This window comes from Mya arenaria, chromosome 4 (genome assembly GCF_026914265.1).
Source record: "Mya arenaria isolate MELC-2E11 chromosome 4, ASM2691426v1".
In the NCBI taxonomy this organism is placed as follows: Eukaryota; Metazoa; Mollusca; class Bivalvia; order Myida; family Myidae; genus Mya; species Mya arenaria.
In genome coordinates, this window is record NC_069125.1 from 67835453 (window position 1) to 67858705 (window position 23253).

The following is a 23253-nucleotide window of genomic DNA, read 5'->3' on the forward strand; positions in this document are numbered from 1 at the left end:
TAATTTTAAGAACAGACTTGAAATGGATGGAATCAAGAGTACATAACACTCCCAACCCCAGTATCACGTGTTAACACTTTACAAAACAAGAGCTGTCGTAAGACAGCACGCTCGGCTACGCCGCTTTGACTTTGAAGTGAATTCAATAACAATGTAATATGTGCCTGTCAAAAGCAATAAAACAATCAAATTAAAAAAATGAACAAGGATCGCTATGTGACAAAACCGGATTTTTAATGATTGGCAGAAGAGATTCAGTTTAAACTGCTTTTTTCTATTTTTTGTAACAGTGACCTTGATCCTAAGGGCCCCAAACACAATCCCATGGAAGTTCTCCATAAACTCTTCCTACATATCAAGTTTGGCCACACTGACAGTATGTCAACCATAACTAAAACAGCAATCTATAGTAACATTGACCTTGACCCTAGGGGGCCAAAAGGCAATCTAATGAAAGCTCTGCATAAATTTGTCCTATATACCAAGTTTGGTCACACTTTGCAACCCTTACTCCAGTTATTCAGTACTAACCATATTTCTATTTTTAGCAAGTTACCTTGACCTAGACCATATCTCTCCAGGCCCAAAACACAATCTCAGAAAAGGTCTCTATAAACTCTTCCTATATACCAAGTTTGGTCACTATATGTAGACCCTTACTTAGGTTATTCAGTACAAACCTATAAATAGTAACCTTGACCTTGATCCTAGGCGCCCCAAACACATTCCCATAAAAGTTCTCCATAAACTCTTCATATATACAAGTTTGGTCTCTTTATGTCAATCATAGCTCAAATTATTCGATACATACGGTGACTTTGACGCTGCCCGTCCACCAGCCCGCCCGAACAATGACGCAAGTCATTCGAATAACTTGTTTTCCCTTTATAAAAATGTTGTTGTGAATATAAAAATGTTCCTGTCAAAAGAAATTAAAAGAATGAAAAAAAAATCATTCAAGGGCCATAATTTGTATTGAGGGTTAATAGAGTTATGTGACCTTATTGTAAGATGGTCGTCATTAATTGTTCAAAGTATTACGTGCATTGAATGAAGGCTATAGAAGTTTTTTTTATTAAAATCCCAACTTGCCCTAAAACTTTAACCTGCCCTTAAACTTTAACTTATGTTTAACCTAAGTTCCATTAAGGTTAATATGGAGTTATGTAATCTCATTGTGTGATAGCCCTGAACAACTGTGGGAAGTATTAAGTCAATTGAATGAAGGGTATAGAAGTTATCAATATAAATTTCCCAACCTGCGCTAAAACTTTAACCTAAGTTCCATAGTCAATCAGGGGCAATAATTTGTATAAAGGATAATATGGAGTTATCTAACCTCATTATGTGATGGCCCTGAACAACTGTGAGAAGTATCAAGTCAATTGAATGAAGGGTATAGAAGTTGTCAATAAATATCCCAACCTGCCCTAAAACTTTAACCTAAGTTCCATAGTCAATCAGGGGCCATAATTTGTATAAAGGATAATATGGAGTTATCTAACCTCATTATGTGATGGCCCTTAAAAGTAAAACTTTAACCTGACACCGACACTGGGGTGAGTAGTATAGATCTCCTTATTCTTCGAATAGTCAAGCTAATAAAGATAACCTTCTCACTAAAACATTTTATTCAAAAAGCAATAATTGTATATACATGTACATAGACGTAACGAGATGCATGATGTTCAACTAATTCTATCAATTCTGTCATTTTTTTTCAAGTTATTTTTATCTCATGATATAAAACTTTCTAGTAACGTTCAATAATAGCATTATATATGTGATGCTTTAAAAATAAAAAAAGGGCTTTGAGCAGCCAAAATTGTAAGATGTTAAATTCCTTTGATATTAAAAACATAACATAATTAAGGTTAGAACAGACAAAGTCTTAACAATTGTAAAAGATGAGCCAAAAACATTGAACTTGACCGTAGTTTCTTACATGAAAAGATCAAAAACCACTTTAAAAAATCGAGGGACAGACTTTTCATAAGCCCTGAAAGGAGGCACTTTTAAAAAGACAAGAGGTAAAAAGACAATGTCATTCAAAAAGCTGCCCAAACCCCCTAAGTGGCCAAGTTTGTTTCAAGATGATCTTATAACTTTAAAACCATATGTTCCTGTACTTAATCCACAAAGCATGGTCAATAATGTTAACGTTAATCAACTTAATGGCAATACATTCCCTCGCACAAGAAAAGAGAATTTATGAAACAATGAAACATGAATATGTCAAAATGAAACATATTTGAAAACAATTACAAATCTATAAATGAACAACTATAATCAAAGATTGTTTTCATAACCATACATACATAATTTGCATTGTGGCATACATCGTGTCCTGTCAATATATCTATCAAGTAACCAGATGACCTTTATTTGTGACCTTGACCTTTAAGCTATGGATGTGCATGGGTCCCAACATTTAAAACATATTATTTCAAAATCTTTCCACAAAAATAGAACAAGTTTATGTTTTTCAGAATGAGAAACCATGTTCTTTGATGATAGCATAAAAAGCGATATACAACAGATGAAAAAAAATATGACAAAACTGCTATGCACCGTGAAGTCAAACATTTATGTACATTATGATAAAACAGAATGCTAACTATAGCAAAATACACCCATCCTTTTTTAAGAACATCAAGTTGATAAGTGGTTGTACATTAATTTTTTTTTGAAAGCCTACACTTAATGCAGTTTTTGCTAATTCAAGAGTCATAACTTGTTAGTGACAGAGGCTGGTCATTAAACCTGACCAAGATATTTTGCCCATACACATTCTGACCAAATTTGGTGTTGAATGAACAAAGGCTTCTTAAGTTATTGATTGGACATGACCAAATTTAAGTAATTTCTATAATTAGAGGGCGATAAATCTAGAAAGACACAAGGGACAGGACTGGTAATCAAACTTGACTGAGATATATGCCCATAGACATTCTGACAAAATTTGGCAATGATTGGACAAAGGCTTCTAAAGAGTTTGATTGGACAAGACCTATTTGAGGGTGATAACTCTGAAGTGACTCAAGCAAATTGGCTGGTTATCGAACTTGTTGGAGATGTTATGTTATTTGGTGATGATTTGACAAAGGCTTCTTAAGTAATTGATTGGACAACATACTGAACACTGCCCCCCCCCCCCCTCCCCTCTCCCCCTTGTACTGGGCAGGTGAAACTATAATAAGTATAAAAATGGATCATTTGAGCACAATAACAACAGTTCATCTTCAAGAAAAAAGCATAAAACAGGAAGGTTAAAGGCTATAATATATAGAAATCAATCATCCATTCACAAGTTCTTGGTGGCTGCATTGTTCAGACATCAATAATTGCATCTTGTCATAAGCAAGCATGTATTATGAGCTGGAAACAAATTCTCATCTTTGGTATTAATTATCTTTGGTATTAATTATATAACAAAGCATGGAAAATTGATAATTAACAGAATTGCAAGCACATCATTAGAAGTATATTATTACAAGTATATAGACAAAACAAAAAACAACATTTTACAGCACATTTTTACTTTCAAAATGAAAAACAGTAATAACTAATATTTACAGCAATACCTAGAAGTGGTCACCTTATACAATTTAGATATCAATCCTAAATTATTAACTTATACGTCATAATGATGAAACAAATCATACTTAATGCACTTATCAATGATTTGCCCCAGGGAGAAGCAGCAGCATTAAGGGGACTTTTAACAGCGGGTCATTTGACAGGCATGATTTTGACACGCCCGATGAGACAGCTACATGGGAAAAAAACTTGGCTGCATTTTCTTAAACTTAAATCTCTTAGACCCCAAGGATTTTAGCAAATTTCCTCACTCCTTGGTCTGCAATATTGACAACACAATTCAGTTTTCTATATATCCCCTATTTTTGAAGCGTTGTGATTAAAATAGAAATAATTGAAAAAAAAACTCAAATCATATTGAAGAAAAAAAAAACGGGCTGAAATCGAAACACTATATGAACAAAAAATACTTCGGCCTATATACTACCAATGTGAGATTGTAGATAATTCACATTAAATACATACCGGTATTATGTTTCCCCTTTTTCTTTTTTATAGTGTGTTAAATGTAAACACATCATACAATTCTTACTTTTTTTTTAAACAGAGATTTGAATAGCTTCTGCTCATGTTGTAATCAGGCTCATCATCTCAGTGGATAGTAAATATAACTTAAAAGAAGTCAACTTGGCAAACTTTACTCAATATGGTTCTTCAATATAAAAAGTGGTTTCATTTTAATCCACTTTCATTATATCATAGAAACAGTAACTGTCTTTATGTATAATGTACTAATTTAAATGATTTCTGAGCATCTGTCAATCACCTACCTATTTCTTACATGAATTTACATCCTTACCAACTATCAGACTGCATCTTTTGATCTGTCAAAATCTGTGTTATTCTAAACCATACTGTTTTCTGAACGACATTTTCTCGATCTTGAATCTCATCTTATGTTGGCCATATGAATTAGGTGGAAGTATCTATATAGGTGGGTTTATTAGAGCATGCATAGATGTTTTTGCTGAGCATGTTTTCTGTTCTTGTCAATGCCATTTTACTTCCTGTAGCTTGAGTGATGATCTCGTTTATGTTGAAGGAGATGTCGTATTTGCTGGAATGTGGCCGGACACATGGGACAGGAATGCTGTACGCTGACCTGAGAATGGAACTGGGAACAATGCCTCTCATACTGTGCTATTGAGTTGAAAGTTTTGTCACACATGCTGCAGTTGAGCGCCTCAATGAAATGTTTCTCCCTCTGATGGCTGTTATAGCTTAACGTGTTAGTGAACGCCTGCTCGCAAGAGTCACAGCGGAGCCTGGTTTCGTTCGTCGACATTCTTTGATGCCAAAGAGAATGTTTCCTCATTGCTCCTTGGTTTAGAAAAACCTTTTCACAATGAGAGCAAATCATTTCAAAGGTTTCTTCATCTTCATCATCCTCTGTTCTGTTTGAATCTCTCCCTCCATAATTTCTTTTATTATTGCCTTTCTCAGTTGCTCCTGTTCGAACACTTTGGAATCCCAAGTTACTGGTATTTTGCATAACGAACGATCTCATTTGAGTCTTGCTTCCAAGTACAACAGATTGTTGTCCTACAATCTGTGATGTTTTACTACCTCCAGAGAGAGTACCAAGCACAGCCCTGACAGTTGGCTGTGAAGCAGCTACAAAACTAGCAGCTTGCTGATTACCATCATTTGAAATATTCGACCTTGTCTGTCCAAGCATGTGGCTCATGTTGTAAGTTTGTCCTTGTGGCACCTGGCTGGGATTCATACTAACCATGCTCTGTGCTTGGTGTATATGCGCCTGCTGCTGGCCTGGCTGCCCTACGCTCATGATTGGCATCGTTGACTGATTTCCTTGGAGGAACTGCTGATTTCCAGTCTGATGAACCGGAAACAAGGGATTACTTGTATTGGACTGCATATGTTGACCCATCTGTGCTTGATTCATTGCCTGCAATTGTTGCTGTGGATATTGAGTTTGGTTCTGTGATGGTTGTGTCTGTAGGATGTTCTGCTGAAACTGAGCTGAAGATATTTGATGTTGCATGGGAGCTTGCTGAGGAATAACCAGTGATGACATTGAAGAATGTACATTTCCCATCAAAGGAGGAGGCATGGACATATCACTCAGTTGATTTTGAGGTTCTAGATTTTGTAGAAATGGTGGGGGAATAGGTGCAGACATTGCGGTTAAACTCTGGTGCTGTGGAGGGAGACTTTGATCTAATGACAAAACAGGAGTCTGAGTCTGATATGGAAATGAAGGAGTTATCCCAGACATACTGCTTATTACATGAGAGGATGTGGGATACAGGGAATATTTACTACTCTCATCCCTAGATGTATATTCATTTCTGTTTCTTGTGGCATCGTTAGACTGGTTCCTTTCTCTACTACGCCTTCTTGGGCTCCTGCTCCGATCTCTCCTATCATCAGGCTTACTTCTTCTTGGACTTCTGGACTGTTGGTGTGGGCTTCTAGATCTTCTTCTTGGACTTGTCACCCTTCGGTCAGGACTCCTGGGATTCCTGTCAGCATCTCTTCTCTTGTCTCTATTATCTCTGTCATTTTGCACATCTTTTTCATTTGTATTATCGTAACAACCAGGCCCCTTTGTCTTGTATTGGTTTTCTGCATTATCTTTAAAATACTTACCTGAATCCCTTTTCCTTTCTGGTGATCTTGATCGATGTCTTTCAATTTTATCTCTAGATCTGCGCCTTTCAATTTTATCTCCAGGATTTTCTCTAGATTTGCGCCTTTCAACTCTCTCTCTAGATCTGTCTCTAGATCTATGTCTTTCTTCTGATCTTCCTCTTAAACTGTTTTTCCTATCACTATACCTTTCTTTCTCATTTTCACTTCTTTTTTTCTCATTATTTTCAATTTTCATTTTATCATATCTTTCACTACTTTCGGAACTATGACTTTCTGGAGTTCTCTCATGTTTCAACTCTGTTCTGCCTTCATTTTTCGATATGTTACTGTACTTGTCATTGCTTACTGTAATTTCAATTGGACTGATCGATCTTCTTGCTCTTCTCATGACTTGTTTATGTTCCACATGAACCGTTCTTCTAATCGGCTCTTTCCATGACTTTTCAACCACATGCCTGACATCACCAGTCTTTTTCTCAGCTTCATCCTCTTCTGTTCTCTTGATACCTTTATGCAGGCCAGTAATCCTTGGCTGTCCGGGTTTTCTGAAAACAGGCCTCTTCTCCTTTGATCCTTCATCATCGTCTGACACATCCTCATAATCACTTATATTTTCATAATCATCCTCACCACTTACAACTTCATATTCTGGTTGAATCTCTCTCCCCCCTTTGACTAACTTTACCTTTTTGTTCAAATGGCTGGTTTTAGATGGTGGTGAAATTCGCTTCAAAACTGGCTTTTTACGAGTTGCCTCTTCTTTGTTGATACTCGTGCCGGGAATTTGAGCAGACTTCAAGAGTTTTTTTATGACTTTTTGCTCAATCTCTCTTTCCAGCCTTTGTCTTCTTTTCAGAGCCAACTGCTGTTTTATTTTCGCTCTTGCCTCTGATGACAAAGGTTTCTTAATTTGAGGTTTTACCCTATTTATTTTACGACGACTGCCATCAATGTTTCTTGTGTTAACCCTTTCTGGATCATCTAATGACCTTTCATTAGAAATCAATGGCTGATGCTCCAAACTGTCGGGTAGTCCTGGCATCTGATTGAAGGGAATGAAGAATACCTGCTGCTGTTCTTGTCCATTGCCCATGTCTTGTCCATCTGGTTGTGAGATGAAATGGATTGGTTGATCTTGTTGAATACCTACCTCAGGGTTAACGATTACATTACCATACTGGTCAACAAACTGCGGTTGCATCCCTGCAAGTTCTGGATTTGGAATGAAAAACACCTGCTGCTGTGGAACTGGTCCAAGTACACCATCATTGCCTACAACTATCTTCCTTTCATCATCAATAAACATTTCACCAGCTCTTCTCTCATCTCTGTATGTGTTTTCTGTTTCTTCATTGTATTTATCGGCATTTCTTTCATTATCAATTGCACCCCTCTGCTGTCCAGTTGGTTGATACCGTTTCCCCTGTCCACCTCTCAGGTATTTCTTTTTCATTCTATCATAGTGTTGCAATCCCTTTGACTTATTTACAAAGCCATGACCTTTGTTCTTACCTGTGAATTTATTTCTATGATCAATTAACTTTGTTGTGCAAGATGAGAATTTCTCTGGATCAGTTCCCCTACGAGAATAGTCATCTGAAAATGCTCTTTTTCTTTCAGAAGATTCAGGATCATCAAATCTCTTGAAATCGTTCTTTATTTGAGGACCCCTAAATCTATTAGGCATTGTGAATTTGCTACTTGATTTAGGAAAATGTCTCTCAGATTTTTGAAAGCTTAAATTTGTCTGCCTACCCTTGCCTGAAAACTGTGTATTATTCTCATTATATTGCCTAGACCTAGCAAATCTGTTGGATCTACCAGTAAATGAGTTGTTACCAAATTTACTTTTAGTATTATGTATAGATCTATTTCTAAAATTAGTAACAAATGAATGAGGTCTGCTTTTAAAACTTTTGATTCCTAATTTAAATTGTTTGTAATTACTGGAATTGTTTTGCCCACTCTGTTGCCTAGATTCAACTGACTCTGAAGCATGTCTAACTTTGTCTGAAGATCCACTTTGCCTGGGGTATGTTTCAGTATTAGCATACTCCCTATCGTCATACTCTTTACCATGAGTGCTTCTATCCTGAGTGACAAATGACTCAGAATGTATCCTTCCAGTTTCTCTATCGAAGCCATCATCATCTGCCATAATACTTAGAACATCTTCCTCATGAAATTCGTATTCAGATTTCATTCCAGATGAAATTCTAGTTTTACTCTTAACATCATGAGGCCTTTTGAAATCATCTGCCCTGGACTGACTAGCACTTCTTTCCACTGTCTTTGCATGACCTCTGTTGTCAGAAAATGAATGTTTACGTTCTGCTTTATTACGAACATCTGCTTCAACTTTTCTATTGTCAACATTTTGCTCTTGTTTTTTAGTTCCTGACTTGATGTACTCTCTTCCAGGCTTTGTATAGTCAGTCTTGGAACTGGATTTTTTGTGGTCAGCATGTTTCGATGATTGCAAAGCCTTACCAGAAGCCTTAATTTGGTCTTTGGATGAATTTGATCGTGAAGGCCCAGATCCTTGATGACTATGGTCCCCTCTTGGTCTACTGTCTCCGTGATCCTGTTTGGAATCTTTTCTTGACAATGAAGGAATTTCTCTACTTACATCTGCTTTTTGTGTTTTATACCTGGTTTTCTGTTGCCAGGAACCTTTCTCTTCCATCAGGCTATTTTTCCCTTCATGATGAATGCTTCTTGAAAACCGATCTTGACCTCTACTTGCCCATTCATCAACTGATTGTCTGAAACTTCCATGATCTTTACCAGAGAAATAATCTCCAGCTCTTCTATCTGAAAATTCTTGAGTTCTTAAGTCAGCATGTCTTTCCTTCTCTTTGTCATCGTAAGACTCTCTGGTATCTCTATATATGTCTTGCCTGGAACCTTCTAGCTGGTCTTCAGCTCTTCTATGATTCCTTCCAATGCCAGTGATTTCCCTACCAGTCACCTGGCTGTCAAATCTATGATCAAATTGTTCCAGATTTTTATCTGTTCTGCGATCATATTCCCCTCTTCTGTTTTCATCCTGCTTGTATTCTTCTTGTCTGTATTGATCTCTTCTGACTACATCAGTTTCAGTAAGGTAGTCATCTCTTGCATTAGCAAATCTATCAGAATACGAATACCTTCTATCATCCAAATGCTTACTAGAACTGTTTTCTCTTGTAACTTGACCCCTATCATAATGCTGATAGTCAAGGTCATACTGTGGTAGTCGTTCTTCATAATGAAACTGGTCAACATTCTGACCACTCCTACTTTGATCTTTATCATTGTAATAGCGGTTAAGACCGTCCTCTCTTGACCGTTGGTCCCTGTTATAGCCATCCCTCCGGTCCCTGAAATCTGCTTCTGTATTCCTGCTCCTCCTCATAGCTGGGTTGGATGGAACACAATAAGACTCACACACCACCGGCCTACACTTTGTAAACACTTAGTTTGTAACTTGGTTCCTCAGCGTAACTGAAAAAGCAAGATTACAAATTAGATACCAACAAGTCCAAACTATTTCTTTTCCAGATTCACGTTCCCACTTGACCTTGTCCAAAATCCCTTGTTTCAATCATTTTATCTGAAATGTATTAGGCTACAACAGTAGAAAACTGGAAAACAGAGCCAACATTTTAATGTATCACATGCTTTTTTGTTTTAAAATTAAAGTGAACCCACATGACCTATTTGTTGGAAATCTAGATGAGAATCTAAAACAATTATTTGGCCAAAGCCTCTGCCTTTCATAATCTGCCTCATAATTAAGCAAACTTTACAGTCCTGAGTCATATTGAGGAACAACATAGAACTTTCAAAATGCAAGACAGCATACTTAATTGATTACTTTCAGGGCTTTATTTCAAATAGTGCCGAAATGTTGAATATGAACTTTACTGGAACTGATTTGTGTTGTTCTTAATACAAATATTATCTACAGATAAATTGAGTATATAGTCAACATAATAACCAGATATACCGTAAACAAGGCTATTGTTTGGAACTATGTACTAAGTATTTCAGAAGATGTTTGCTCCCCAACAGAGTACAAATTCAGAAGGAAAGTGCAAGTTAGAAAATAAAGTTTTCATTGTTTAAATTAAAGACAAGAGGTCGTGAGCGATATGGGGCAATGTATTTCGGCCCTCTCATATTATGTTTTATGTCTTTTTAAAACTTCTTGGTGCTATGAAGGTTAAAAGGGAAGCAAGTCTTGGTAGTCATTGGTTACAAAGAAAGAATGTCATTGCTAATTAAGTTGATGGTTGCTTAAAAAGCCTAAATTTGGTTGTTAAGAAGAGATGGTTGTTAAGAAAGCATGTTGATGATAGAGAAGTAATAGGTCACTAAGAAAAGGACTGGATGCAAATAAAAATGTGGTTGCTATGGAATCTCAAATATTACTAAGGAAAGTGATGGTTGCTATGGAAACAAGCAAATTCATTGAATTTATATCCCCTGCCAGATAAGGCAAAGTAGATGCCATGGAAGTTATATGTTAATAATGTAGATGAAATATTCCAACTGAAACATGCAATTCCGCTGCAGAGTGATGAACTCTCATGAACATTTGATATGAAATATGAGTTTGTAAGTATCTGTTTGGAATAAAAGAACATTGTATATAGTGTAAGATTTAGTTACCTAGATTTTGACAACATATTATTAAGTATCAAACTTCAAAGATTTCATCAAGGAAAACATTCTGATTAAGTGACACTAAGATTGGACCAGAAATATTGCAAAAATATAGCCTCTTGAGCGTTCCCAAGTTTTTATAAAATTGGACCTAGCGGCCAAGTTTTTAGCCCCAATGAGGCAAATTTAGAAGAAATTTCATGAAGATTCGAGTGGGTATATTGCCTGTGTTTATTTACAAGTTGTATTTGACTTGACAACCTTGTGTTTGACCCCATAGAGTCTACCAAGATTACATCAAGGGGAACATTCTAACCACAGTTTGAACAAAGTGTGACCAATCAATACCAATAATAGGTTCTGGATATGGTATTGAAAGATTTGACCTAGATACCAAGTTTTTGACCGCATGAGACCCAGTTTGAAGCAATTCATTGATTTCATTTACTTTTTAGGAGAACATTCTGATTAAATTTAATGAATATTGGACCAGATATGGCCTGGAGAACTCCAAAGATTTTTACCTTTTGACATAGTTGTTAACCCTATGAGACCCACTTTTCATATATGGTGAGATTTTATCAAGAGAAACATTATCTCCAAGTTTAAACATAATCTGAGCAAACAATACCATGATATGGTTATAACAAGAGCTGTCACAGTATGTGACAAATGTCCCCGAATGTGACATTGACCTATGAACAAGGTCAGTACATGAAAAGTTGATCTTGCCTTTACATGTCAAAAACATATGGCAAGTCATTATAAATTGCCTCTGAACATAAAAAAATACCACCCATACTTGACAACCTAAACTCTTATGACCTTATATTCAGCATTCCATTGTGAATAAACACTCATTGTATCTTTCACCTTAGAGGTAGATACATAAGTCTTCCACGCGACACATCGTCTTGGTATGTCGAACACATGTGGCAAGTTATTTTAAAATATGTCCATACAAGAGAAAGTTACAGCCCAGACACTACAACCTATACTCTATGTCCTTATATGCAGCATTCCATTGTGAATAAACACCTAAGTGTGACCTTGACCTCAGAGGAAGGGACGACGGTCTTGCACGCGACACGTCGTCTTGGTATGTGGAACACATGTGTCAAGTTAATTTAAAATCTGTCCAAAACAAAAGAAAGTTACAGCCCCGACACGATTTATTCAGACGGACGGACGGACGAACAGACGGTGCGATTTTAATATGCCAACCTTCGGGAGCATAAAAATCTAAGATTTGACCTAGTGATCTTATTTTTGATCACACGTGACCCAGTTTAAAGTCCAACAGTTCATCAAGGGGAAACATGCTATTTAAGTTTCATAAATAGTGGACCAAATCTTATGCCTCCAGTGTGTTTAAAAGATTCATCAAAGATTTGACCATGCGACCAATATCTAACATGTTCAAATTTTATTCAGCCAGATACAATGTGCCTTATCTCCTTAAGCATCATCTCTTTTTAGCAGCTCATTGCCCTTTTTTAAACCTGGCTAATCAGCAGTCAGGTACCGTACAAAAAACATCATATCATTACAGTTGTGATAAATTCTTAAAATATGTTATAAACTTACTCAATTGAAACAAAATTAAAAACAAAAGAGTGCTTTTAATGAGCAGTTGATGAAATTCTGCTATATCATCCAGCTATAAGTTGGAAGTTGAGGTTCCCAGTACACGATCGATCACCATCGGTCACTCCAAGCTGGTTACTCTAGTACCTAGAAAAAAAGAAGTCTTGAAATAATTGTTTTCATACCATCATGTGTATAAATTGATAATGTGTATATGCATATTTACCACATGCAGATGTATCTATAGAGGACAGAACTTTAACTATATATTTATTTTTAACTTTATGTTTTACCAATTAGCATTTACCATGCAAAACAAACTACCCGGTAAACCAAATTTTCTATGTGGACCGTGTGAATTCCATGAAGTTTTGACATGACCTTAACATATTAGAGGGACTCGTTCACAGGTTTTATGTAAAGTGATTGAAATTAGCATAGTCTTATTAGAACATGAATATTCTCGCTTATTAGGATAATAATAAATTTTGATGACTATTTAATGCATCAACATAATTATGTTGCCAACACTTTATTATAACTGTTCAAATTGAGTTATTTTATACACTTTATAAACAAACATCATACGGCAACTGGCAGACACTTGTTTGAATATAATTTTTTAAATATAAGCTTAAATATTTCTATGGGTTTAACTAAAGCACAAAAAAACAGGTGTTTTCACACTGCGAAAATATAGGTGAAAGTTATGATCAAATAACTTTTATAATATTTATAAATAGTTTTTCAATGTACATAATGAATACAAGTTAAATAAACACAATATAAGTTTTCTTTTTTATCAGTAGCCAATAGATAATGAGCTTCTTTAAGTTCTCCTACTGCATAGGAGATTATTGGATAATATTGGAAAATTAACCTCTATGCATTTCAAACTTATTTTTCTAGTATTTCTTTTCAATTATTGATCAACATACAGTTGGTAGGTAATTAAATTTCCAAGCCAGTGTTACAATTTTTATTCTGTTGTCTAATTTTGTTTTTATGAACTGTTTATAAACAAACACAATTCATGTAAAAAGTTGAAGATGTTTCGAATTAATTCATTTTATAATCATTAATGCACTTAAATTGACACCTATACATAAAAAACTTATTTTTGCAGTATATCTTTTGATCTAAAAAAAAATATGGATAAATATATAGTTTGTAGCTTTCTGAATTTCAAATCAAATCATCTGGGGTTCATCTTAAAGGAAATGAAGACAATAAACAAATATTCAAATCGAAGGAATCATGTACTGTATAAAGTAAAACCACAATTTTATTGAGTTAACAAATAGTGTTATTTCAGATTAATTTTGTACTTATTACTATTAATAATTGCCCCCCTTCAGCATGTTGATTTTTTTTACATTTACATGGCACATTATGTTTCACTCTAAGAGGAGAATTCTTCAATGAGGACAAGGAGACAAAATCACCATGACTATGAAAAGACATGAAATAGTTCATATATATTCACCACCAGAATCAACAGAAAATGTTGACTGGACCCAACCTCAATTTTTCAAAATTGAAACATGATTATTTAGCTTAAACCATAAATAGCAACCAATAGTTCCTAGAAAATCCAAATATATGCTAACATTACATGGTTTACAAGGTTAAGACTCTCATAGGGACTATTTTTTTTAAATGTTGTAACTATCTTTTTTTCAACCATATGGTCTCCAAAAAACTTGCATTGGTCTCAAAACATGACCGAATTTTAGGAAATCTAAATCAAATGGATATTTTAAGCCCGAACTCTAAGAAGTATTCATAATCACCATCGGAATCTGAGTTCAACAAAGTTTTGCTCTTTTCGTCCAATAAAAAATAATGTCAGGGTTTGAAAATTGTCGCAGACAATATAACAAAAGGTAGCAACCTACTCACACGCAAAAAACAGCAACAATCAAATCACTACCACGTCTGTATTACATCAATTGATTTTCTACCTCAACTTTCTTCAATTCGGATACTCATAATCGGATATGGCTATCAAAATATGCTCCTGGTCGCAAATAGGAAATCATTTTAACCAAAGAGTAGGAAGTATTAAATTGATATGTTCAGTTTGAATGCTCTCTCATTAGTTTGGTTTGACTAAATAAGCAAATTTTATGTTCAAAACACAGAATCAATAGGTGATAATGATTCAAATTCCAATATGGAATTCCCGAAATGAAAACTGCCAAAAATAGTTGAATAATATAGACTTAGATCAGTTATTGATTGGCACAAGTCGAAGAGTGTCATTAATCTGATATATCAATAAGCTGCTATAACAACACCGTGTCATTGAAACTTGTGTAATACCCATGTTTTGCATGGGCTAATTGGTCAAGAAAATGTAACCCTGAGGAAGGCACTGACTTTTTTAATACTAATGCACCGTTCAATTGTAACAAGGGCACCCCCAGGTCCGGGTGTATACCGGGGATAGCTGGGGAAATGGGCTGTGTTTTTACCTTCCAAGTGGCCCCGCAGTGCTGGGTGAATGCGGTGTTTTTCACATGGCAAAAATATAGCGGGGAATGGGCCTTACCTAGGGCAGTGGTCGAAATTAGCACAAGCCCACAAGCCCTGCACTGGTAAAATGCTTTCCGGGCTTGCTCAGATTCTTGATTTTATATAGCAGGGCTTGTTCATGAATTTGATATTAAACATTATAATAAGTATTCGGGCTTGTTCATCCAAAAGTCTAATTTCGATGACTGCTAAGGTCCCGTGGGGGGCGTGGTTACAACTGACTAGTGCATAACATTAGATAATTTGTAAAAAAATCTGAACTGTTCAAATATAATTCAAGTCTTACACCGAAAAAGTGTTTATTTGAAGCCGAAAGTGGGTGGAAATCCCACTATCACATTTCGCCATCTTGAAGTTTGACCTAAAAGCGTTTTCATAACACGTATTTTTTTAGTCAAATCGGCAACAGTACGGTTCGACATCTATTGGGCCAAACTCCACGCAGTGTTACTTCCCTTGCAATGGACTTTCGATTCTGTATGTAGAGTATTGGCAAGTGACCATAGATACTTGAAATTTCAAATCGTAACAACTCGACTCTGGCAAGCTTCGGGATGTCAATTCTGTTGGAAAATTGCCGAGTTGTTCCGATTGTTAAAATTTCATATTGGTGAAGATTGTAAATTATCTTATAAATAACATATAAATGGATAACTTTGAGATCAGCGTTATCAGTCTCCGATAAATGCAATCCTGATTTAGGCACAGAAACCTATAGATATTTAATTTAATGTATTCATAGATCACTGGCAACACGAATCTTATTTAGTTAATCAGTTATTATATTACTTACCACGGACCTAATTAATATGCCTGACTTACTAAATAGAATTCGCAAATCATTACTAGATAACCAGTTCCAACTAAAAGCCAGATAATGCAGTTTTGATAAGTGGTTACACGATTTGTATCTAGTTAACCAGGTATTATTTTACTTATTTAGTGCTGTTCTCAAACCACAACAAGATAACCTGTTACCAGTAGTGTTGTACTGGTACAGCGTGAACATGTAACAAGCAGCCGTTTAACCCTGTTTCAGTCTTATTTGATTTATCTGACCGAAAAACAATCGCGAATATAAACTATGTGTCTAGAAAATTATCGCGAAAATTAAGTGGTTAACACGAAACAATTCGCGAGCGTTATCTGGTTCCTGCGGCAGAACTATTCCACCATAGGGGTCAGATTGGTTACAGCATAGAGTATTTGAATATGAAAAGACAAATATACACTTGTTAAGCATACAATCAGTCATAGCAAAACTATGTATAAAGAAAATTAGACTACGTTGCCAGATGGGTTTCTTAACGTTTTACAAGCGAGATGAATTTGCATGTCTTATTTAGCTTTTGACAATCATTCTCACACACGATCCTTTGAAAATATAAAATGTTGATTTTGTTTCTATGCAAAGCTGGTATATACTGCCTTCTGTCATTTTCAAAGAAGGTTCACATAAATTTATAATGGAATTTATCGCCAATGTCGTGACGTAGCCAATGAAAATGTACCCTCTGCAATCAAGATTTAAAAGGTGATGAATTTCATTATTTGTTTGAGTGCGAGCATTTCAATATTTATAGGTTGAAATGTATGTCTCGATACTATTTCAACCACCCAAATACATATTAACTTGTTTATCTAATGAATGGTAACTTTCATTCACTTTAATTTATATCTGTATCATTGACTTTGCATAATGAATTTCTTGTATTTTCTTTAATGTGCCATGATGTCAATTGATTGAGTGCAATGCCATGTTGTTTGTAGTTTGAACTGTTTCTTTGTTGTTTATCAGTTGTTACAGCACGTGCATAGTATACGCCTTGATACAAATAAACTTGAAACTTGAACTTGACATACAGTACAGTCATTTCTTTCAATACAATGCCAGCGACCCTTTTCGACAACCAAATGGCTATTAAAGGGGCTGTCTCACGTATGATAAAATAGTGAAAAAAAGAAGAAAATTGTCGAAAACTGACATAAACTTGGCATCGATGTGTACAATGCATTGAAACTTACTAACTGAAGTACCACATAGTTTACAATTTATTTAAGTTTAGCAGTTATTTCGTATTTTTCCATTAAAAAAGATTACTGGGTATGACTACCAGGTAAAATTCATTCCTTATGAGTGATTGGCTAGTCGGTGTTATCACGTGATATTACCGAGGTAGGTGTATAGCTTAATTATTTCACCCTATTAGAATAAGCCTTTGTAGCTCAGTGAGTAAGACTCTGAACTTCAATTTTGGCGACGCGAGTTCGAACCCGGTCACCGACACAATTTTCTTTTACATTTTGGTACTTTTTTACAATTATGATATCAAAGCGTAACACATTCTATTAGATAATTGTCCTGAGATTCGTTACAGAAAAAACTTTTTTTGGTGCCAATCTGTGAGACAGCCCTTTAAAAAATCTAAAATTTATGAGAGGCTTTATAAACTGTGTTTACATACCACGTGGTACCACGTTACGCTCACTCCGCCCATTCTTAATCATCAACTTGATTAAGATTTTAATTTATGTCATCTAACTATTACTTAAAAGAAAATCGGGCATTATTGTAATCATTTCTATGACAAAATAGTCGAGCTCGCTGTCCTACGAGAGCTCTTGTTAAATTACATACTGACTGATCAGGCATATCCAGTATATCCAAGTCTTCAAACAATACCGCAGGGTCGAATCTGTTTGTTTATCGGTCATATATACAATGACGAAATATTGAACTACACCAGCTAATAAAACTCAGCATACTACTTAACCGTAAAAAACAATACTGTTCGTTAAGGGAACTTGATTCGAAATGTATGCATTTGATGTTTTCCATAAGAGTCTGCCAAGAATAAAAATCACCAAAACACTCTTATGGTGGCACTTTTACTAGTGCCCTTGATACAACTGCACCCTTTGTTATCAGTGCATGGACAATACAAGTAACCTTATTTGGAGCATGAATTTGCACTTTTTGTAAAACGAGCGTTTCGAAAACATTTGGGTAACGCCTACATGGAGGTACTTTACATCTAATTTCATACACATCAGTAACGATTGCATAAACATGTGTATGCATAGTTCATTTTATTTAAGGTTTTGTAAAGTGTTTGCTTAAAAGGGACTCGCACATGTTTTTGGATCATTTTTTCACGGTACTGCATCGATACACTATACTGGTATAAAGATTTTACTCTGTGATACCGAAATTGCAGAAAAAAAAAACAAAATATAAGTAAAAGTTTTATTAAAACAGTTGGTTTTAGTGGGGTTTTAACCCTGACTAGGCCAGAAGAACTTTTACCAGAGATGATGTTTAGTTTGACCTTTTAAGAATACATTGATAACACCATGTGATAATGTCAACCATCCAATCACATTACAACGAATCGCTGAATCCCGTTAGTAACGACATTAAACATTGTGGTCTTAAAATACGATATTTGAGCAAATATCAACTTTTGCTGAAGGATTCCAGCTTCAGTCAATATCTTATTTTAACATTCCTTATGATTTGCCACACTTTATTTCGTCATAAAAAATCATTTAACAAAACATGAGCGAGTCCCTTTAAATTAATAAATCTAGATATAATAATTAATGCTGCTACAAACTATATATGCAATACATCTTATTGAACAAACATGCAATACATGAGCGACAGGTTCAGGATTACCAGTATTTGAGGGTCTGATTATAGGGATTTGTTTTAGACAATACCGATATTTTGCTAATTAGGCGGCTGAAAACACTTAAAATTCTTCGTTGGGGAACTCTTTCGGTCTATTTTGGACCGTACCTAAGACAAGAATTTGCTCAGTTACAGAGTCATTTAGTTGTTTTATTTAAAATGGCTCTTTAATGAATTTTGTTCATAAAAATGCAAATCGCACGATCAAGATTATTAACTGGTATGGCCATTGAGCTTGTGTACAATTTTTTTGTCAACAACTGCAGTGTATGCACACGGAGTCTGACGTATACAACGTTTCCACGTTAGATTTATATGTATGAACGTAGGAAAATTTCGAATGTTTAATAAATTGTTTGAATTGCTGGTCGGAAATTAAGTAAATACATTTTTCTTTAGAATTTCATAGGTAATCATGCATGCATATTCGATTTGTACAAACAAAGTTTGACTAATATTTTTTCGCCAAATAATCATTGACTTAGATTTATTAAGAGAACGATATGGTTGGTAGAGGACTAGTTACCATTGCATTTTGTGCGTTGTTTTAAACATATCACTCATCTGAACGGACTTTTCAAGATGGTCGATCATGCGGTAAAAGAATGTTTCCGTTTATACATGTGGCGCTATTCTTATGACAAACACAGTTAAAACTTATCACTTTCCATTTGGCAACAGTATTTAATACATTGTACATGTAAGCATTAGATAAGTATATACACTGGTACATATAAGTCACCACAACCTACATGAGAATGACCCCTCGCCTTATCAATACAATAGTCTCACGTTTAATGCCATGCTCGATAAAAAGAGGACACACCGTCAAAACTTTACGTAACACAACATCGTCCGATGTTATAAAAGACAACGACCATAATGAAACTTCAGTATTGCAGATCTAATCATAACGCACCAAACATGCTGTATTACGCCTGTGTTCTCCTATTTGTGTGCGTTCCTTTGCGCGAAGGGTTCCTCGTGGACACGTTAATCCCCTCGTTATTTGGGTCGCCACCCAATACAGTCAAGTCTCTAGACCTGGACAAATACCTTGGCCGTTGGTACCAGGTACGTAAAGAATCACAACACATTCTCATGTATAAAAGTAACTCTATTTCGTTTTTAAAGGAATAAGGCCAGACACTAAACACTAAATTATTGAGTAGCAATGTCAGATCGTCGTTAGAAGTTAAAGCATATGTTTTTTTCTGTTTGAATGATTATATTACCACTTTGCCGTGAGGTTTTAGTTTAATGAATGATTACCCACTTTGAACATATTTAAAGATAACAAACATCTTCGAGAATTGATATTCCCCGCTAAAGGTTTCATTGTCGCAGAACCAAACATTTTAAGATTCAAGTTTAATCTGTAACAAAACAAAATTTCGCAACGAGTACTATATTTGATTTTTTTTTATATGTATGAATATGAGTTTGGCACACACGTTTGTAAGATACTTGCTGTTGTGAGCTCTATTTTTTATGGTATTGATTGATATTTGTTTCATGCAGTATTCAGCAAAAATAATTGTTTTCGCTTCATAAGGACACGCTAAAGTATAATCAATTCCTTGTAATAAGAGCAAAAACTCTGAATGTACTGATTCAATCTAGACAGCAGACGTGCATGAATCACACCACTACATGGCTGTACACACATCATGTCTGTCAATGAGTTATATATAAAAGGCTCGAAATGGACGAATCTGAGCTTGTTTCATTACCTTAAGGGCAAAAAACCTTTGTGTTTCTGGCCAAATTTATTCCAATCGATACGCATTTGGGTATGTTTCCGAAATTTCTGTACTAAGTTACACAATAACAGCTGTAGGTGGTCACTTTTTAACTTTTTTCTTTACTTAAAGACAATTTACTCTCGTGTTATTGACTGGATGTAGTCAAATCACTGCACTATGGTTATATACACACTTCACATTAAGTTCAATTAACTTATGGCGATTAGTAACATAGTATAATGACAGGGAATTTTCAGCTTCATTAAACTAAGGGCAATCACTCTTGTGGCTAGACGGACTTGAAATACGTAAAATTGATTTTGTTGAGTTGTTCCATATTGCTAAGACCGTGGACTGACCAACGGAAAGACGGACGGAACGACTGACTTTTCCATTAATAAATGAGCAATAACTCTTGTGTTACGAACCCGAAATAGCTTATCTTACGGTTGAATCTCTTCCTGTAGGAATACACACTAATCTCAAGTTGTATTGAGTCTGACGAATTGTTATTGTTCTGGATAGTCTGGATTTAGTGTTTTTTTTTCCATTTAATAAAGGGCTTAAACTCTTGATATACTTACCCGATGAAGACGAATCTTGCGCATGCACCATCGCACTACGGTTATACACGGTTGACATAAGTTTCACGAATTTCTTTATAGTACTTACATAGTAATTGCGGCGGACGGGAAATATGTTGTTGTAAAAGGTTACACAGAAATGGGTGCGGACGGTAGGAACTATCGGGTTATAGATATGTTGTAGAAAGAGTCGATTTTAAAATTGCGTACACAATTTTCCACCCAAACTAAAAGATAATAAATAAGGTTATTTTTCATGTCCAGATGTATGCCAGTCAGTCTGTCGTCACACTCTGGGAGAGCGGTGCATATTGCATCACCGCTGACTGTAAGTTGCCCTTAATGTAAACATAAAGTAAACTCAAAATGCATGTCAATGATGAGCTATGCAAACAAATATCTTGTCCTTTTTATATTACAAATACTAGTATCCACTTTGTAGTACTTTATACTGATACTACTCAACTAAAAAGTCATATACCACCAATGAGCTTACATGAACGGAGTTAGCGTACCTAGTGTTACTCTTTTATACGGAAAATAATTTAAAAAAACAACAGATCAAATACATTTTTTTTTTCAAATCAGATGGGCTAAACGGTCCCGGAAATGTGTCTGTGTTGAACTCGGAGCGTTTACATAGCGCCAGCGGACAGGCAAAGGATATCCACGGATATGCCACTCCTACCAACGAGACCGGAAAATTCGTCGTCCACCTCGAGACCGTGCCCATCGGAGCCCCATGTAAATTTAATATTATTTTCACGTTAAAAGACATATGTTGTATTTCAAAAGGGCCAATTAGTAAATTATTGTGCGTACTTTATGAATCTAAATATAAGAAATCCCACAACTATGAGTATCAATCCCATTATACCGACCTTAGTGGTGTCAGAGAAGTTAATACACAATCTACACTGATTCAAATTCAACAAGAATCCGTAAGTAAATAACGATTGAGTCTTGTTTTTTTTCAAACTGTATGTTCCAGATTGGGTGATAAGCTTGGGTCCGGCTACATACGGCAGCGACGGGTTGTACCAATACTCTGTCGTCAGCGACAGTATCCGGAGTACCCTTTTCGTGCTCGCGAGGGACGCTCAAGTATTCCGGGACATTTACCAAGGGACGGTTGAGACTTTCCTGCAGAAGGCGGGATTCACATCCTTCTATAACAAATACATCCCAACTTACCATGGCGATGACTGTACATACAACAACAATACTCATCATTAGACACCATTTTGATTTGTTTTGCTTTAAAGGGACTGTGTCACAGATTGGCACCAAAAAAGTTTTTTTCGGTAACGAATCTCAGGACAATTATCTAATAGAATGTGTTACGCTTTGATATCAAATTGTAAAAAAAAGTACCAAAATGTAAAAAAAAAATGGGTCGGTGACCGGGTTTGAACCCGCGTCGCCAAAATTGAAGTTCAGAGTCTTACTCACTGAGCTACAAAGGCTTTTATTAATCGGGTGACATAATTAAGCTACACCTACCTCGGTAATATCACGTGATAACACCGACTAGCCAATCACACATAAGGAATGAATTCTACCTGGTAGACATACCCAGTAATCTTTTTTAATGGAAAAATACGAAATAACTGCTAAACTTAAATAAATTGTAAACTATGTGGTACTTTAGTTAGTAAGTTTCAATGCATTGTACACATCGATGCCAAGTTAATGTCAGTTTTCGACAATTTTCTTTTCTTTTTCACTATTTTATCATACGTGAGACAGCCCCTTTAAGTTTTATGCAGAAAAGTTTTATACTAATGTTATACTAATAAAACTTGAAAAAGTATACAATAGCAATTGTCGTCCATTCTTCAGGCGCATAGGAACGCGAGTGTCTTTGGTCGGCGGAAGGGGGTGGGGTTAAATGGGGTACGGCGTATGCCCTGGAAATTTTTACAAAGATCTATTTTAAATGGTGCTTCATAATTTGTTTAAGTCACACCAGGGGCTTTGGCGGGATCAAGCCATAATGCAGTCATTATACGGCGCGGGCAGAATTTGTTTTATTATATCAAGGACCGCAACGGTCTTTCACCATTACTTAAAAAGGCAAATTAATTTTTTTATCCGCTTTGCGAAATATAGGAGCCGCGACCGCTTTCCCTAGCGTCCCATCTCATACGCATCTGTTCTTTAATTATTATGATGTAGATTAAACTGAGTAAAATATAAAGATTATTTTCATTAACCTTTATAGGAGGCTCTAAAAAGA

General features: G+C 35.6%; 2 protein-coding genes across 2 annotated transcripts; one reads left to right on the forward strand and one right to left on the reverse strand.

Annotated features, from left to right (window-relative positions):
* Window positions 1-1613: 1613 nt before the first annotated feature.
* LOC128231407 (uncharacterized) lies at window positions 1614-15366 on the reverse strand. The gene is made up of 3 exons (XM_052944196.1): window positions 15278-15366; window positions 12454-12600; window positions 1614-9702 (listed from the first exon to the last, which is right to left on the reverse strand). The coding sequence occupies exon 3, from the start codon at window positions 9611-9613 to the stop codon at window positions 4601-4603; it is 5013 nt and encodes a 1670-aa protein (XP_052800156.1). The 5' UTR covers window positions 9614-9702; window positions 12454-12600; window positions 15278-15366; the 3' UTR covers window positions 1614-4600.
* A 4243-nt stretch (window positions 15367-19609) lies between these two features.
* LOC128231026 (uncharacterized) lies at window positions 19610-22795 on the forward strand. The gene is made up of 4 exons (XM_052943451.1): window positions 19610-19759; window positions 21279-21342; window positions 21603-21758; window positions 22006-22795. Exons 1-4 carry the CDS (start codon window positions 19610-19612, stop codon window positions 22248-22250), a joined length of 615 nt encoding a protein of 204 aa, XP_052799411.1. The 3' UTR covers window positions 22251-22795.
* Window positions 22796-23253: the final 458 nt, after the last annotated feature.

What these genes read in the sequence shown, in the direction of transcription:
- LOC128231026 (XM_052943451.1), top strand. Translation starts at nt 19,610, where the DNA reads ATGCTGTATTACGCCTGTGTTCTCCTATTTGTGTGCGTTCCTTTGCGC. An exon ending in ACCTTGGCCGTTGGTACCAG is followed by an intron (nt 19,760 to 21,278) that starts GTACGTAAAGAA and finishes TTTCATGTCCAG; the next exon opens with ATGTATGCCAGTCAGTCTGT. An exon ending in ATATTGCATCACCGCTGACT is followed by an intron (nt 21,343 to 21,602) that starts GTAAGTTGCCCT and finishes TTTTCAAATCAG; the next exon opens with ATGGGCTAAACGGTCCCGGA.
- LOC128231407 (XM_052944196.1), bottom strand. Translation starts at nt 9,613, where the DNA reads ATGAGGAGGAGCAGGAATACAGAAGCAGATTTCAGGGACCGGAGGGAT.